The sequence below is a fragment of the Haliaeetus albicilla genome, chromosome 20 (genome assembly GCF_947461875.1).
Source record: "Haliaeetus albicilla chromosome 20, bHalAlb1.1, whole genome shotgun sequence".
In the NCBI taxonomy this organism is placed as follows: Eukaryota; Metazoa; Chordata; class Aves; order Accipitriformes; family Accipitridae; genus Haliaeetus; species Haliaeetus albicilla.
This window is the reverse complement of record NC_091502.1, coordinates 24219514-24235976: the sequence shown is the minus strand read 5'-3', so window position 1 is coordinate 24235976 and position 16463 is coordinate 24219514. Positions and strand designations below refer to the sequence as shown.

Genomic DNA, 16463 nt, shown 5'->3' with positions numbered 1-16463 from the left:
CCGTACGGCCAGCGGCCCGCCGGCAACGTTTAAAGGCCACGGCCCCGCCCACGGCGGCGGGTGCGCATGCGCCGTGCCGCTCACCCCCCCTTCCCGCTCAGCCACCGCCTCGGGCGCAGCACTGCGCATGCGCGGGAGGCTGCGTTGGGCGGGTGGTCTGTGGGGAGGGTTGATCTGCGTGAGGGGGGGGCTTGGGGTTCAGGAGTGGGCTGGTGTTGGGCCTGAGTGGTGTGGGGTTGGGCCTGGGTGATGTGAGATCGGGTGGTGTGGGACCAGCAGTGGGGTTGGTGGTCCTGGGTGGTGTGGGGTTAGGGGGGTGTGGGACCATGTCTGGAGGTAGGGGGCGTTGGGGGGTGGTATAGGACCACCATCCAGCTGTGGGGCTGGATTTGCAGCAGCCTGGGTTTGGGCTGCTCCTGGTAGCCAGCGTCTCAGTGAGGAGGAGGGGACAGGCTGTGGTGCCAGTTCCACGTTCATCGTTACTGGTCTCGCACAGGGTTGGCATCAACTTAGCGCAGCCCCAACTCTATCCCTTCATGCTCCTCTGTATTTACTAGAAATTTACAAGAAATGCTGTTCCTACAGGGCTCAACTTCAGCCCTTGCTTCTTTCAGGAGGCTCCCCTGTCCCTGGGATATGGTTAAAGAGATGGAGGGCTCTAGCTCACCCTGGATCTGCGTAATCTTTTAGGATGTCTCTCTGGATGCTCCTTTGCATCCCCTCTGTGATGTTGGGCAGGGTGCTCGGGAGCCCACCGTGCTGCTTGCCATCAGCACAGGCTTAACTGTGGCCATTTGGGACAGAGACCAGCGTCCACCCACGTGCCCAGAAACACGGTGTCTGTGGGTGAGTTAATGTTGGGTGAAGAGCATGGAGGAATTTATGGCAGCTCTCATGCCGACAGCTGCCTGGCACTGGGCAGAAGACACTTCAAATTAGCTTAGCTCTGCTTGAGGGAGGTGCCATCTCCAACCAGTGTCACTCGTGTCTGAGTCAGCTTCCAGGGATAAAGTGCTCTTTCAGAGGAAAAAGCTCAGTTTTTTAATACCCGGAAGAAATTGCCAGCCTGTAGGGTGCATGCATGCAAGGCTGATGCCTTTTCACTTCCTTACAGCAAACCTTCACCTATCTAGCAATAGTACCCCATAAGGGCTGCATGAAATCATAGAGATAATGTTAAATTTATTTTTTCCTGTACAGCAGCAATATATTATAGTTTGTTCAAACTCTGAGACTAGAGACAAGTTAAACAGTGGTAAAGCATTAAGATTAAGAAGGGTTTTCACTGGAGAAATGAATCCTCTTTATAAATGCTTGAAACGTAAATGCGCTGATGCATTTAAAATGGTTGTGATTATTTAGGAGGGCTTGTTCATCCAAGTTTTCTACAACTGCACTAATTTTTGGGGAGCTTCCTACAATTCTCAGCCATGGAGATGTCTAGGTAAGCATTGCAGTGATGCACTGTGTAAAATCCTTAGAGGAAAAGCTACAGATTCAGCAAACATTGCTGCATGCTTTCTTCTCAAGAAAAGTATGTCAGGCAGAGCATCTCCTGCTTCATTCACATTTTATTTACTGTTTTCTAAAATATGTATTAGTGACAGTTCACAAAAGAGTTACAGGCAGAGAAATGCAACCAGATTTTTAAATGTGGTAGCCCTACAGGCTCTCTATGAAAGTGGTAAGAAATAAAAACCATCTTTTGACACTTTCCAAATAGTATTCATTCAAAAGCATGGCTTTTAGTGAATTAGGGACCAAATTCTGATCAACAGGAAAATCCTACAGTTAGGAGTAGGAGCAAGAAAATAAGAGAGAAGGGAATGCCAAGAGGGAGAAAAGGAATTATTCCATATAGCCCTCCCCTATAGCTCCTTTTTTTCTGAATTCGTAGGGAAACCCTACCTTGTGTTTTTCCCAAGTGAATCTAAGAGCAGGATCTGCATACTTATGCTCGATCCAGTCCGTCTCGCACAGAGTATCTGCATGACTGCCTGTACTAATTCACATACAAGACTTATTGGGAGGGTCACATACTAGCACTGCTGTGTCCATCAGTGTGTGGATACGGGAGTCATTACAGAATGGCAATATTTCAAAATATATTGAAATTCTGAGCAGTGACACCGAATTCAAAGAGATGGGGTGAAAATGAAATTCCCCAACGGAGTCTTCTTCGTAACTTCTCCATTTATCTGTGAAGTATCAGAAGATTGTAGATTTATTTTCCACAGTCTATGGCTGAAGGCAATATTTATCACTCCTGTCAAGCTTATATATGGACCCCACCAGCCTTTCCTAGACTGGGAATAAATCTGATTGATTGCAGGTATTTACTGCCAGTGAACTCAAGCAGCAATTTATATTCAGCAACCAAGTTAAAATATGGGCAGTGCATATGTTTGGTGATTTAAAGCACATGCAAATTGAAGCAAAGCTGTCTACTGACAAGTTACTAGTGTAACTCTTGGCATGACCAATATTTAAGTTGCATAATAGGAGATTAAAACTGGAAAGGACCAGTGAGTCATTCTAATCACAGCCTCCTTTCATAGCAAAATCTTTGTCTCCATTGTTATCTTGCTGGTTTTTTTACTGAACACAACAAGATTCTTTATTGTTTCCCTTCTAAATCCTGGATTTCTTGTTAACGTGAATTCCTTCACCTATTTATTCTATTTCCCTACCACTGCCTGCAGCAACAAACACTCCTCCCACCAACTCCTACCGATCCTTAACAGCTGCATGAACCAAAGATATCTTAATATTTATGTATGGTTTCAGTCCATTATAACTGGACATTGTTAGATATTTAAGAGCTATCAAGCCTGTGAGTGATTCTGGACTCCATTAAGATGCTTTTTGTCATATAAGAAATCCCACTGTGCTATGCACATGCCCATATCTGAAAATCCCATTAGACTACAGCGAATAACTTGTTTATCATCTGCCCTAACTGTGGTATTTTTCTGCTCTAACACTACTGATCGCTCTATTCAGTGGCTCTCTCAGCATGTAGGCCGTTCAAAAAAAAGTGCAGGACTTAGCTTCATTTTGTACACAAAGGTGTGGAGGGAGACAGGCATATGGCAGAATCAGAACAGGAGTTATGCACCAAGATGTGGAAGAAAGCACCCTTCAAACTGTAAGGGAAAAAACCTTCACTAGATCCTTTCCTTGTTCTCACACCCTTACAGGAAGAATATTAGTTTGTTCTGAGAGCGAATATTACACTCAACAGTGAAATAATTTTTAGGTGTTACTGCTAATAAATGCTGAGTGCTTTTCATGACTAGCAATGGGGTTGTGCTGTACTTAATATGGCTTTGTGCATGTTCACTTTTCTTTAATTCAGGAACTCTTGAGAAGAAGACTCATCAGTCCTGTTGACTGGTAAACAAAAGCAAGTTATGCCTCTAGGGCTCAGAAGGTAAACAAAAGCCAGCTATCTAGATAAAGAGGGAACAAATGTTTTGGAGGGAGAACTTTCCTATAAACAGTCATTATAACATAACTCACAGACTGCAAAATTAGGGAGCAACTATAAATTTAGCTTAGTGTGTACTTTGAAATAGCAACAGCATTTGTATAACATATGTTTGACTGCAATCGCAAGTGATTCACTTACTGCTTATTTCACATACTTGATTAGCATGCAGAATGACTGTGGCATTATAAATAGTATCTCATGCTTAAAGATGTTTATTCCGCTTAGCAATTTAGAGGTATCTCAAGTTTTTCTATTCCTCCCAAAGCCTGTCTTCATTCACGTCTTTATACTTGTTGGAAATTTTGCAGCTCATATGCATATAGAAGAGACATATTTTGCATCTCTCTGCCTGTTAATAAATGACAGAGATTTGTGGCCAGCTATATCTTTGCCTGATTTAGTTACATGAGCACAAATAAATGTGTATTTAAGTCGTCCATCTTTTGCATAATAGACTGATGGGTTAAAACACTCCAGGAGAAGACCCGGGTTCAGTTCTCTCCTCAATCTGTGGGGATTGAAACCCGTATTTCCATGTCAGCAGAATTACTCCAGTTACTGTCTAGGCCAGGTTGGGGCACTCGTAATTTCTTGTTTAGACTTCTAAGAAACTGTATAACTGCTTTTAGTGTGGGTGCTGCTACTGTCCAAAGAAGAGAAAAGGGGGTGGGAACAAAGAGGAGGAGTAAATGCTCTAGATTAAGCTATGCATAGTGCTTTTATGGACTCCTCTTACTTGCCTTTCACCAGAAAATGCAGTAATGATTCAACTCTCCTGGGGAATATTTTTATTTTGCTGAAACAGAATGGAGCAGTACTAATCCAGAGCTCTAAAGGGTGTAGATCAGACTTCTTCCCCCCTTCCAGATGAGATTTAAGCCTACTGCTCTTACCTTTGAATAAACTCAAGCTGACAGGAAACAAATTAGTGCAGGTAAGTATTATTTTAGTCTTGCCATACAAGAACTTCCGTTACAGATCATTTAAAATCTACTTTCAAGGGTGTGGGTTAAAAAGAAATACTGTCAACAGTCCCCCAAAGCTCTGTAAATTCAGCAAAGGCATATCTGTTTCAAGGCATAGATTTGATGAAAGAGGGTTCATACATGGTATTTTACAGATCATAATCATATTACCTGCATAGATCATCCCTGTGAATGTCCAGCTGACTGGCAAACTCATGTCAGAAATAAGCTTCACACAGGGGTTGCTTTGCTTAGTGGCATGCAGCAACCTCTGGAACAGATTACTCCTGCTTTATAATTCAGGACAGGGATGGGGGAAAAAAGAGCTCTTCCTAATGCAACTAAAATTAGAAGAATATAGTGACTCAAGCTGGAATTTGGCCACAAAATCCTGTTTACAATCCTCAAAATTCACAAAACTTGCCAGTTTTAAGGGTTCTGAGGGCTTCAAGCCCAGTCAGTGGTTCTTAACATGGTCCCACGTATATCATGTTGGTTTAGCACCAAGTCAGACAGGGGCAGCTGTTTGTAACAGGCTGCCAATAGCTGCAGAATGTGCATTTTTACCCTCAGCATGCTGATTTGTGTTGTTCATGCAGTTACAGCTTGGGACAGTAGAAATGCATTTATCTCACTTTTTCACAACACTAACAAAATGCTTCTTTATGCTTGTTCACAGGTCAGCTTAATGTAACAACAGACTAGTTACTTTGGGAAACAAGAACATGAACAATACTGAGCTTTGCAGCCCTGTGCTAAGAACTTTTGGAAGCACTAGAATTCTAAATGCAAAACTTGGTTATTGCATTTTCCCTTCTATCTCATGAGACGTAAAGGGAAATGTTCCAGAAGGTCTCTGAGGCACATGTAGCAATGTGGTTAGGGAAAGACAGTGAAGATACTTTTAAATGTAATTAGCTGAGAATGAACCACCTTGAATGTGGCACAAATGTTTAGTGCTAACATGCAACTAGTGGATTATGATCTTCATTATAGCACAGATCTGGTGTGTAGGAAAACAGCTTGACCATTGTCTTCACCTCTGGTTTCCCACTGCCTTACCTCTGACAATCTGACACTGAAGCCAAGCAAGCGGGTAAAATGCTAGCTTAGTGACCTGACCATTTCACAATGATGTAAAAAAAAACCCCAAAACACCCAGGCTCAATGCACCAGGATAGGAAAAGTGAGCCTCTGTTTTTGTAATAAAAAATACTAGGCATAACCTGATGGGAATGTTGTCTTTTGAGAAGGAATCCATCCTACCTAGAGAGCATCCCATGCACTTCCAGGCACTGCTGAAGGGAGATGTGCCCAAAAGAAGGCTGTGTCCAGGTAGAAGAGGCTCAAACATTTAGAAGATATTCGGGGGCCTCTGCCCCCAAATCTGTCTCCACCTCAGCAAGTTTCAGCAGCATCCTCCAGACAAATATAACATTGTAAGAGAAAGAAAAGGCTAGTTGTCTTGGATGCTTTTGGAATGTAAAAGTAAAGGTTTAAGAGCATCCAAAGCAAAGTTCCCCCACCAGCCACAATCTTCTCAGTTTGTAAGAACACCGTTCTCTTTGCTATGGCTTCCTTGGTTGTTCCCCATGCCAGTCACATCATTCAAACGCGGCTTTCCTGAAAGCAGAACAGAACAGGAGCTTCCTCACAGGGTTCAGGAAAAAACCCAAGCCAGCTTCAGGTGGTGACAGAAATCCTTTGCTGAACCCAAAGAGACAGGATCCCTTACTCATTTGCGGTTTGCACCAACCTTTGCAGCTATACTGAGTGTGTGTATGTGGGGAGGCTTCTCTGCAGATCCAACCAAACTTCCTGGATGCTCTGCACAGGTGATATGGCAAGACATGGAAAACGTGCCCCCAGGGCTGTCTGCTGCACTGCAGCTCCATGGCATTTTCCATTGCATCTGATCTCCAGATACTTTCCAGACCTTGATTACTGAACCCTCACATCCCCTTGCAATATACGTTAAGGATCACTCCCATTTTCCAACTGGAAAATGTAGGAAGGACAGAAGTTAAGTGATCTTCCTCACAATTGTACAGCAGGTCAGAGGTGGAGGCAGAGACAGAACCAATCCTTAATTCAGGTGCTAGACAATATTCCTTCCGCTTAGAATATGGACATATTCTGAAAGGCTGTATTGGTAAATACATTAAAGGAAAATCATCTCCTTGTTAGTGACTCTTAATCCAGATAAGCATGATTCTGAATTAGGCTGTAAGTGTGTTTTAAATGGAAACACTTAACCTGTGTTATCTCCATGCTGGCACCATAATAAACAGCCATTCCTACTTGTACCGAATTAGGCGAATAATCTTATTATTCATGAAATCTGAAGTATGTGGATGAGAAGAATCTATGCAGAAACCATCACTCATGGCTATTTTTAGCACTTCTTCCACAAACACCTGGAAACTATTGATTTGCTTATTATCTGGCACCACCCAGAGTCTCTTTAAGTTCTGCCTGGTGTACTCCTCTTCGGGAAGGCCTTCCACACTTGCAACCCAATCTAAGGTCAAATGGTTGGGGTCCTGCAGGTAGCTGGATATTGAAGAGAGGTTTCCATTGAAGCAATAGTAAAGTTTGGAACCGAGAAGCTTCAGGAACAGACATGACGTGGAGAAGATATGAGCACTGAACACTTCCATGTTGGAGGAAGACAGGCTGTAGATCTGGGGTGCTTCTCGGACGGTGAAATGAACAGTCTGGGTCTTCTGATCAAGGGTGATGTTGAGCATGGCATTCTTCTCTGCTTTAGAAAGCTCCACCTCCTTCTCCTGCAAGGCCTCAATCAGTGGCTGAATTTGATAAAAATCTACCTCCCGTCGAAGCAAGCTCATTTCCTGAAAGTCTTCAGGGAGGTCCAAGTGAGAAGTTCGTAAGAAGTTCAGGATATAGCGGAAGATTTTGCCATCTCTGTCAATAAAGCAGTTGCCTTGGCTGTCCTTCTTGGTTGGGATCTTCCCGCTAAACATGGCGCCCAGCATAGAGTCTGGAAAGCTAGTCAGGGTGGACAGAGAGGTGGTATAGAGTTTTCCTCCAACATTGAGCGTGATGGGTTCTGACATGATGGAAAAATCACGATGCTGGGACTAATTCTAAAACAAAAACAAAAATCCAACACCACACATTTAGTTGCATTTACCTGTTTGAAAGGTTAAACTACAGAGGTAAAAAGTCCTAAATATATAAGGGTAACTACATGGCAAGAATTCATCATAGAAATTAGAAGTGGGGAATTACTTTTGGAGGTTGAATCTTGAGAACAAGCATAAGGATGTTTTTTCTCTCAACAGACTTGAACAGGAACTTTGTTTAGTTCAGTTTTGTGCCAGAAATCATGAGTCTTGCAAAGCTTTACAATCATGCTAAAAGTGAGATCTCTCCCACAGATGCCTACAGTGGAACGACTGCTGACTTCAAAGCAAGAGTTGTGTCCTGGGCTTACCTGGTCCCATCTCCCTCGCGAACACAGAATTTAGAGGGGGGGGAAAAAAAAAAAAAAGAGAGGACAAGAACTGGACACACCCCAACGTCTTCCATGGCATCTGAAGATATAATTAAAGCAACAAAGCGGTTGCAGCAGAATCCCCTGACACACATTTGAGTGCAGTCAGCCTAGCAGGGAGCCAGCGAGCAGTGCTGCCGTAAGCACGCGACAGTCTGCGGTTCCATTCAGTAAAAAAACCAACAGGCTTTCTCCTTCCAATGTGCTTTACCTTAGGAAACATTTCCTCATTAATTGGGGCCATATCCCAGTTGACGTAGTTTCCACACAGCTCCTCTGCAATCAGCTGAGACAAACGGAGGATGCGATTTTATGGTGCAGTTAAGCATCACTGCCTCTGGAAGGGACATACCTCCCTTCACCCTCCACCATACTTTCCTCCTCCCTTACACCAGCTCTGGCACTCATCTGACCCCACAGTGAGCCAGTTTAGGGAGAAAACCCATCATTTTCTATTCAGGATATGTTTCTACTACATCTTGGAAGCAGATGACTGCCAGGGCTGGTGCAAGGGAAGAGGAAGGAGCTACGCAGCCCTTTCCATTGCAGATCTGCTCAGCTGCCTTGAAAAGGTGGGCCCTTATTGCTGATAGCTGAGGACCTGCAAATCTGTTTTTCCTTGTTTGCTGAATCCAAATCAATCAACAGTTTATTCCCAGTTCTATTATTGACTTAATCAGCAGGAAACCCATCCATGTTTGCTTGCAGAGGTGGGAGGTAGCTCTTGCTGTAGTAACCGATCATTCAACAGAAAGCCACCAAACGGCTCCCTGAAAATTAAACTTAAGCACAGGCATTTTCCTGACTAGTCATGGAATACTCATAGGCACTACAACACTATTATCAGCTCTGGAGTCACACCAAAATACAGATAGGAAGAACGTCATCTTGTGCTGGAATATCAATTGTTTTGTGGCTGCTAAAACCCAAGTAATAGTCTTAGGCACCTTAAAACAAACACGCCTCTAGATAGCAAGCACATTTTGCTATGAAGATCTTGCCCAACCTAGGGCAGCTAATGAACAGGTCAAAGCAGAATCTGTATTTCACTTCTAGTTTTAAGACCAACATTCCACTCTGTTCTTTAAGCCTGCGCACACAGGGTATATCTCACTGCACAATAATTAATGGCAAGAAACAGATCTTGAAATCCAGAGTGTTTTGCCTTAACCAACCAACGTACTTGACAGTAGCTGGGGAAAGAAAGTCAATCTTTGCTGCTTTTTTCTTATAAACTTGTTTATGAAAAAAGTTTTTCATAAACTCCTAAAAATTAAGATTAAATGGGTTGTCAGTTTTCTCTCTGCTCATCCAACCAGCATTTGCAGTCCCTACCCCGGTTTATCAGGCCTGGGCACTTTGCTAATGCAATCTAAAGGTTCTCCAAGAATGCAGCATGGAAATCACTTCTGCTTTGTGGCATTTCCACAAAAAGGAGCTACCAAGAGAGCATTTGATCTTGGACATGGGTGGCTATAACTTGCAGTCACCAAGGACAAGTATGAATTGGCTTACAGTTCTTGGAAGCAGAGAAATACAGTAAAGCCTTTTGTGTAGCTGCTCCCCAAGTAGCACTTAAAATTCCCTCAAATTAGATCAGCTAGAGATCTAATTTGAGAGTTGAAGATGTGAAGAGGGTTTATTTTGTGCTTTTAGAGTGACTTGTATTTAAATACATCTTTCTTTTAAGAACAGATGTATTTAATATCATGGGGAAACAAATCTACTGTTGATTTAAAGTCATAATCTTTCAGGTGATGTAAGTTGAGAGAAACCAGTGGTGAACTTTTTGGAAAAGTCAAGCTCCTGAATAGAAGCTGCTGTCAGCATCTCAGCATTTCAATCGACCAAGGCTTGTAAATTTTAACTTGGGTTTTACTCACAGGAGCATTCTCAACAGATGCATAGAGAACATTTCTGTAATGACCTTCTACCCCATGAGTTTAGTTCAGCAAATAATTGGTTCCAACCTGGAAGAGTGATGGGGTTTGACACAGCAGGAAGGTATGAAAGAGCATGCAAAATGACAAAATCTACCTGTTTTCACTTATTGATGCCTTCACATATTTAAAACCATCAGCTCAGTTCTTTCATTATCGTAACACTTCCTTTGCTTAATAATTTTGAATGTAGAACAGCTTTGGATAAGCTTATTTCCCCTCTTATGTATTCATCACATTTAAGAGTGCTTTAATTAGCTAATAAATAAAAGTCTGTATATGTAATTTAACTGAGTGCCCGTTCCACGCAACTTTGCAAAAACCCACAAGTGTACAAGTAATAAAAAAAAAGCATCAGTCATGATTTGCCAACATAAATGTAATATAAAGAAATGGCATAAATATTACTATGTATTTAACCACTCTGAAAAATGGGTACAGCTGTAGTCTATTCTTTTTAGCCAAAAAGTGCAGTTTAATGGAAAGTCTAAAGTAATAAATAAGTTTCTGTGGTTTTCAGAGAGACTTCTCCCTAAGACATGTATCTCTCTCTCTAAAGACAATTTTAAACAGGATTTTTCGGGTTACTTATTGAGATAAAAAATGATAACTTAAATCATTCCAGTTAAAAATAATCTACCCTGAAACAGCAAGTTTATGAAACACTAAAGAGATACGGTATGCCTGGTTCTGTTCAACAGTCTCATTGAAGAGCTGAAGAAAACTCTCACTGCGTTAACAAAATAAAGCTTAATACTAGCTTAGCCAAAGCTATAAATACCAGCAGGGCAGAGAAGAGGTACTAAACAACAAAAAGATCAGAAAACAAACCAAGAAGTTTTTATTTGGGAAAATATGTAGCAATGCCTTGATTTCCATGACAAGTAAACCCTAATACAAGTATTTCTTGGGAAAATATTGCTTGGGAAAAGCAGCAGTAATCAATTGCAAGCACAGATTTCACTTTACAAATGGCAGGGAAGGAAAATGAATCAATTCTTTAGGATTTCAGAGGCAACACCTAAGACGGGGTTAACGGGCTGATCCTAGTGTCGTTCAGAGAATCTCATTAATGAAATTAATTAAACACAGAGCAGCAAAGCAAGAGCGATCTGTAATTTGGTAGGAGTGGATCATGATGACTTGTTAGGGTTTCCAAAGTCCATCCCACAGGCTGCTTATGGCCTCTGAAGCCCTTACGCGTGGCATTAAAGGCATTAAAAGTTGTAGCATCCCCTGAAATATGAGTTAATGGATGCTGTGACAGCAACAGGGTCTTTTGCTGCTGGACGTAGTGATATGTGGCCATTTACACAGTCATTGCCCCTGGTTTTAATTTTATACATAAGGTATCACACTGCTGGTTAATATTATAGTGTAGCCTTCAATAGCTCACCCGTAAAACATCCCTCCACGACCAAAACTTTGGAAACCTGTATTTAAGATAGTGAAATATGTGCCGTTCCGTTAAGAAATTGTTGAGGAGTAACAATGAACAGCAAAATACACACACAGAAAAAAAAAAATAAAAAGGAGATGAATTATTTAGGCTGGCACAATGAAGGATGCCTAAGTGGCAATAAAATTAAAGCAAGCCGGGGACCATTTCTGCTAAGCATCAGGAAGAGCAGCCAGACTAAAAACCTCTCTGGCTTTTCAAGTATTGCCCAAGAGAGCTGGTGAAAGCCACATCAGCTGGATAAATGTTACAAGAGACAGATCATGTAATGCATTATAGGAACTAATTCTGCATTGGGAGGGGCAGGATTGATTTCAGCTAAAAAGGAGGTCTGAAAAAAGAAATATCTGGGCACCTGTGTGGCAGCTGGAGACTTTAAATGTGGTTCAGCAGGAGAAGGTGGTTGTTCACAGGATGGGGCTCCAGTCTGCTTCATTAGAGTGCATTAATGGCAAACACATAATCAGGCAAAGACACTTCTTTCTGTGCAATGCTCATTCTGCTTTGGGTTTTGCCCCAGATTCCCCACACTTGGCACATATCACTTTGCTCCATCGCGTCTTACTGAAACCTGCATTTTGGTTTGAGGTAAAAATTCCAGTTTCCACGAAACACCCAAGTCCTGAGGAAAAAAACCTCATGAAATTGTGAACTCCAGACCTGGGCACACCCAGCCCCATGGCATTTGCTGTGACTGTACCTGCAGACCAGTTTTGCACCTTGTCCCTTCTCAAGGGAACGATTTCGCAGAGGAAATCCAGACCCTCAGCTCCGAGTTTGTGCCCCACTGTGTTATGGGGACTGCAGACGAGGCAGTTTGAAGCCTAGAAGTCACCCCATGAAAGACAGAAGAAAAATAATAATAAAAGAACAACAAAGGGAGGGCAGAAACAAAATAAATAGTATTTAGGGGATTAAAAAAAAAAGATAAAAAACTCAATTGACCACTTACCTAGCCAGCAGCAGCCAATAGGCATCAAGTGAGAGCTGGGTTTAAGGAAGGATTTGGGATAAAATCCATCACAAGGACAGATTCACCCTCCCTTCACGTACCCCTGATGCACATTGATTTATCTCAGCTCATCTTCAGCTACAGAAGGTTAAGCATTTACAATATGATTTCTACATCCCATATGCTTATTTATAGTAATCTTAGAGAGGAAAATTCATGTTTTCCCATCGCTGCAGGACAGACCCACCTAATTTTGGACACTCGTTTAATATCATCCCCTCTAATAAATATAGCGCAGCACTTAGAAGCTTAAAATTCAGTCAGTGAAGCAGAGCAGTGGCGTGTCTGCCAGGAGCAATATATCCCGAAACACAGCGCTGGGAGGGGGGTGTGGGGGTGGGAAGCAGCTGGTTTTTGTTTCGGGACTGCTGTGAGCCACTGGAAATTTCCAGCCAGCGTTTGGGAAAAGGCTGCTCACCCCTAAGGCTGGCGCTGGGGACACGGGTGACAAGCTCCGGGAGGGAACTCCAACTCCCAGCAGGCGCGTGGCAGGAAACAACGGCTCACCCTTCCCTCCTCGCTGTAAAACGGGATCCGTATCGATCTGCCGGCGGCTGCGATACCCGGAGATAGACGTGCTGACTGTCCACCTTCGGAGAGCAGCTGCTTGGCCGCCAGTTATTTATATTTAATTTTCGAATCGCGCTTCGTCAGACACAGAAACGCTCCTCTGCCAACGAGAGGCGCGAACAACGGGAAAGCGTGAACGGGAGTTTCATGACATCCGTGGTTTGTTGTGGGTGCGATCCTGCGCGTTCATCCCTTCCCAGACCTGCACTTTGATGCCCTTGAGCATCTCCTGGGCTGCTTGCTTAGGGATGCAGGTGAATGCAAAAGGCTGCTCATCTGGCTCTCTGCAGATGCTGAATTTAAGCAATAAAGAGAAAGGGGTAGGGAGACAGGGGTAGGAAAATAAAGCTGGTGCCCTGTTAGTAAGAGGAAGGAGCGATATAAAACAAAGGTCAGGTTCCTCCTGAGAGAAGAGGAATGAAAGCAGCGGTGCACGGCGGGTAGGAAGAGAACAAAATGAAGGTTAACTGCTACTGAAGGAGAATGGCAGAAGACAAGATGGAGGGGGAGAGGGAGTGCAGAGCCAGAGAGATGCGGCTACAGCGAGGTTTGGAGAATAAAAGCCAAAGTGCTGCGGTGCTCTGTGCCCTCCTGGCATGATCTCCGACACCCGTGGGCTCAGGGGCTGCTGTGTGGGCAATGCAGACTGTCAGGAGGCCACTGCCACCGGCTGCCAGAAGGGAGCCCGTCTGGGGTCTCATGGCAGTCGGAGCAACACTTCTCCTTCCAAACAGCTGATATAATCCTTTGTACAGTCCAATATACCAATTTAATCCCAGCCCCAGCAAAGGTTTTCACTAATTTCTAACGTCCTGTCCAAGCATGCACATGGGTATCACTTGGCACCCTCGGAGTATCTTCCAGATACTCTTCTTTCTTTCCTGGACCACTTCATCCGCACACGTGGCAGACGACCACCTGCGTACTGCTCGATGCACGCACGGGGTGGTTCAGCAATCCAGCTTCCATCCCATCTCCCACCGACACCGTCACTTCCAGGACACCCCTCCAATTAGAGGGCAGCCAATTGCCAGCACAGATGCAGCCGCACGCTAGCAAAGAGCGTTCGGAAATTACACTAACAAGGTAGGTGCCAGCCAGAATCAGCCCCTCTGCGGGGTACGGCTCACGCACATCGATGGCCCAGCTCGGCTGGACGCAGAGCCAGGCCCGGGGGTGAGCATACAGGGCTTGGATTTGCTAAACCGCTGTAAATCCTTTAATTTCGGAGATGTTTCATTGAAAGCGGGTGGGGGTAGGCAAAGTTTGCAGAGTGGCGCTGAGCCCTACCCTGTTAAGGGGAGCCAGAGGTATGGCTCCTCCCTACATAGCCAGGCGTTCACACTATTAAGTTAGCTTAAAATACTAAAAAAAAATACACACCCCCCGAGCGGCGGATCACCCGTCCTTCCCGCACCACCCCACAGCGTTTCTCCGCGGAACACCAGCGCGGTTCCCCAGCCCGCCGGTCCCCATTCCCCCGTGCCTCAGTTTCCCCACTTGGAAGGGATAACGATGGGGTGACCCCGGCCCTTCCCAAGTCCCCCCCCAAGCCGGGTGAATCCCCTTCCCAGCCCCGCCGCCGGACCCACCTGCGCCCCCTCCAGCCGCCGAGCCCCGTGGCTTACCGGGCACCGCGGGAGGAGGAGGAGGAGGAGGAGGAGGAGGAAGCAGGGGGCGCGGCGTGGATCGACTCGGTCGCGCTGGGATTTGTAGTTCGCCGTCGCCTTCGGCCCTGCCCCGGCGCTGCCCGCAGGACTGCGGCTCGCAACCGGCCACACCGCAGCCTGACGGGCGGGGACCGGCCCGGTTACGGCGGGAGGTAACGGGGGGGAAAGGGGGTGTCGGGGGGGGGGGTCGGTTAGGGGTTGGGGTGCTCGGAGGGAGGGGTGATTGGGGAGGGGTGGTCTGGGGTCGGGGTGAAGGGGGGGGTGCTCGGGGGGAGGGATGCAGGAGGGGTAGGCGGGGGGAGGGATGCGGGAGGGATGCTCGGGGGGAGGGATGCAGGAGGGATGCTTGAGGTGGGGGATGCAGGAGGGATGCTTGAGGTGGGGGATGCAGGAGGGATGCTCGGAGGGAGGGATGCAGGAGGAGTAGTCGGGGAAGGGGGTGCAGGAGGGATGCTCGGGGTGAGGGATGCAGGAGGAGTAGTTGGGGAAGGGGGTGCAGGAGGGATGCTCGGGGTGAGGGATGCAGGAGGGATGCTTGAGGTGAGGATGCAGGAGGGGTGCTCAGGGGTCAGGCTGCTCGGAGGGAGGGATGCTCGGGGGTCGGGATGCAGAAGGGAAGTCTCGGGGAAAGGGGTGCAGGAGTGGTAGTTGGGGAGAGGGGTGCAGGAGGGATGCTCAGGGTGAGGAGGCAGGAGAGGTGCTCAGGGGAAGGGATGCAGGAGGGGTGCTCCGGGAAAGGGGTGCAGGAGGGATGCTCAGGGGTTGGAGTGCTCGGGGTTGGGATGCTGGGGATTGGGATGCTGGAGGGATACTCAGAGGAAGGGGTGCAGGCTGGATGCTCAGTGGAAGGAACACTCAGCAGCTGGGATGCAGGAGATTGTTTCAGGTGTTGGGATGCAGGAAGGAGCTGGGAGTAAGAGGTGCTTGGGGGTTGGGATGCAGTCGGGGTTCTCAGGAACTGGGATGCTCGGAGGGAGGGATGCTCAGGGGAAGGGATGCAGGAGGAATGCTTGGGAGGGATACTCAGAGGGGTGCTCAGGGGTTGGGATGTAGAAGAGGGCTTGGAGGGAGGTATGCAGGAGGGATGGTTGGAGTAAGGGCTGCTCAGAGGGCCAAGATGCAGGAAGGATGCTCAAGGGAAGGGTGCTTGGAGGGAGGGGTTCAGGAGAGAGGCCCAGGATTTGGGACTGCCAGAGAGATTGCTCAGAGAGAGGGATGCTCTGTGGTCAGGATGCAGGAGGGAACCCTGGAGGAGGGATGCTTGAGGATTTGGATGTTTGGGGGTCAGACTACAGGGGGATGCTTAGAGGGAGAGGTGCAGGAGCAACATTGGCAAGTGGGTGTGTGTGCATTCCCCCCGGTGCCTGCAGGGCTTTGCAAACCTGTTTACAAGGTGGCATCTTGTTATGAGAAACGGGCCAAGATGGGTTCAGTTTTTCCCCAGGGAAGCTGACCTGGGGAGAGACACCCAGGGATGTTCCCATCCCATAGGGAGCCAAAAGACCCTAAAAGTGAGGGTCAAATTCAGAGCAGTCCAGATCCAAACCCCTTACAGGTTAAATCTGCCCTGGCTTGGACTTTGCATGTGTTACCAAGGGATAAAAGCAGATGTTGGAATATTTGTCACTTCTGTGAGGTTTTCAAAATGCTTTGGGAACTCAACTATACCCTGCTGTGTTTGTATCACGGGACTCATGGCAGAGATATTTCAACTGCATGCCCTACCTCAGGCTGAAAGGATGTAGCAAGGGGCTGAGCTTTCACCTGGGGAGGGCGTTGGAAATGCCTTGGACATCTTTGATGGAGTCCATAAAGTTTGCCATAGTCTCACTTC

General features: G+C 46.0%; 2 protein-coding genes across 6 annotated transcripts in view; one reads left to right on the top strand and one right to left on the bottom strand.

Annotated features, from left to right (window-relative positions):
• Positions 1 to 4264: 4264 nt before the first annotated feature.
• Positions 4265 to 14637, bottom strand: KCTD21 (potassium channel tetramerization domain containing 21). 3 transcript variants are annotated; one of them, XM_069808548.1, is made up of 4 exons: positions 14552 to 14600; positions 12078 to 12201; positions 11733 to 11999; positions 4265 to 7568 (listed from the first exon to the last, which is right to left on the bottom strand). In XM_069808548.1, exon 4 carries the CDS (start codon positions 7536 to 7538, stop codon positions 6756 to 6758), a length of 783 nt encoding a protein of 260 aa, XP_069664649.1. In that variant the 5' UTR covers positions 7539 to 7568; positions 11733 to 11999; positions 12078 to 12201; positions 14552 to 14600; the 3' UTR covers positions 4265 to 6755. The 3 variants fall into 3 exon arrangements, with proteins under 3 accessions (XP_069664649.1, XP_069664651.1, XP_069664650.1); XM_069808550.1 differs by lacking the exons at positions 11733 to 11999; positions 12078 to 12201 and having other exon boundaries at positions 14588 to 14637; XM_069808549.1 differs by lacking the exons at positions 11733 to 11999; positions 12078 to 12201 and having other exon boundaries at positions 14552 to 14620.
• USP35 (ubiquitin specific peptidase 35) overlaps positions 13940 to 16463 on the top strand; it is a 28668-nt gene continuing 26144 nt past the window's right edge. The window contains exon 1 of one of the 3 annotated variants that reach the window (XM_069808546.1): positions 13940 to 14045. The gene's annotated coding sequence lies outside the window, so the exon portion shown is untranslated. Of the gene's footprint in view, positions 14046 to 14673; positions 14782 to 16463 lie in introns of those variants that run through there. The other 2 variants (XM_069808545.1, XM_069808547.1) reach the window with 2 other exon arrangements.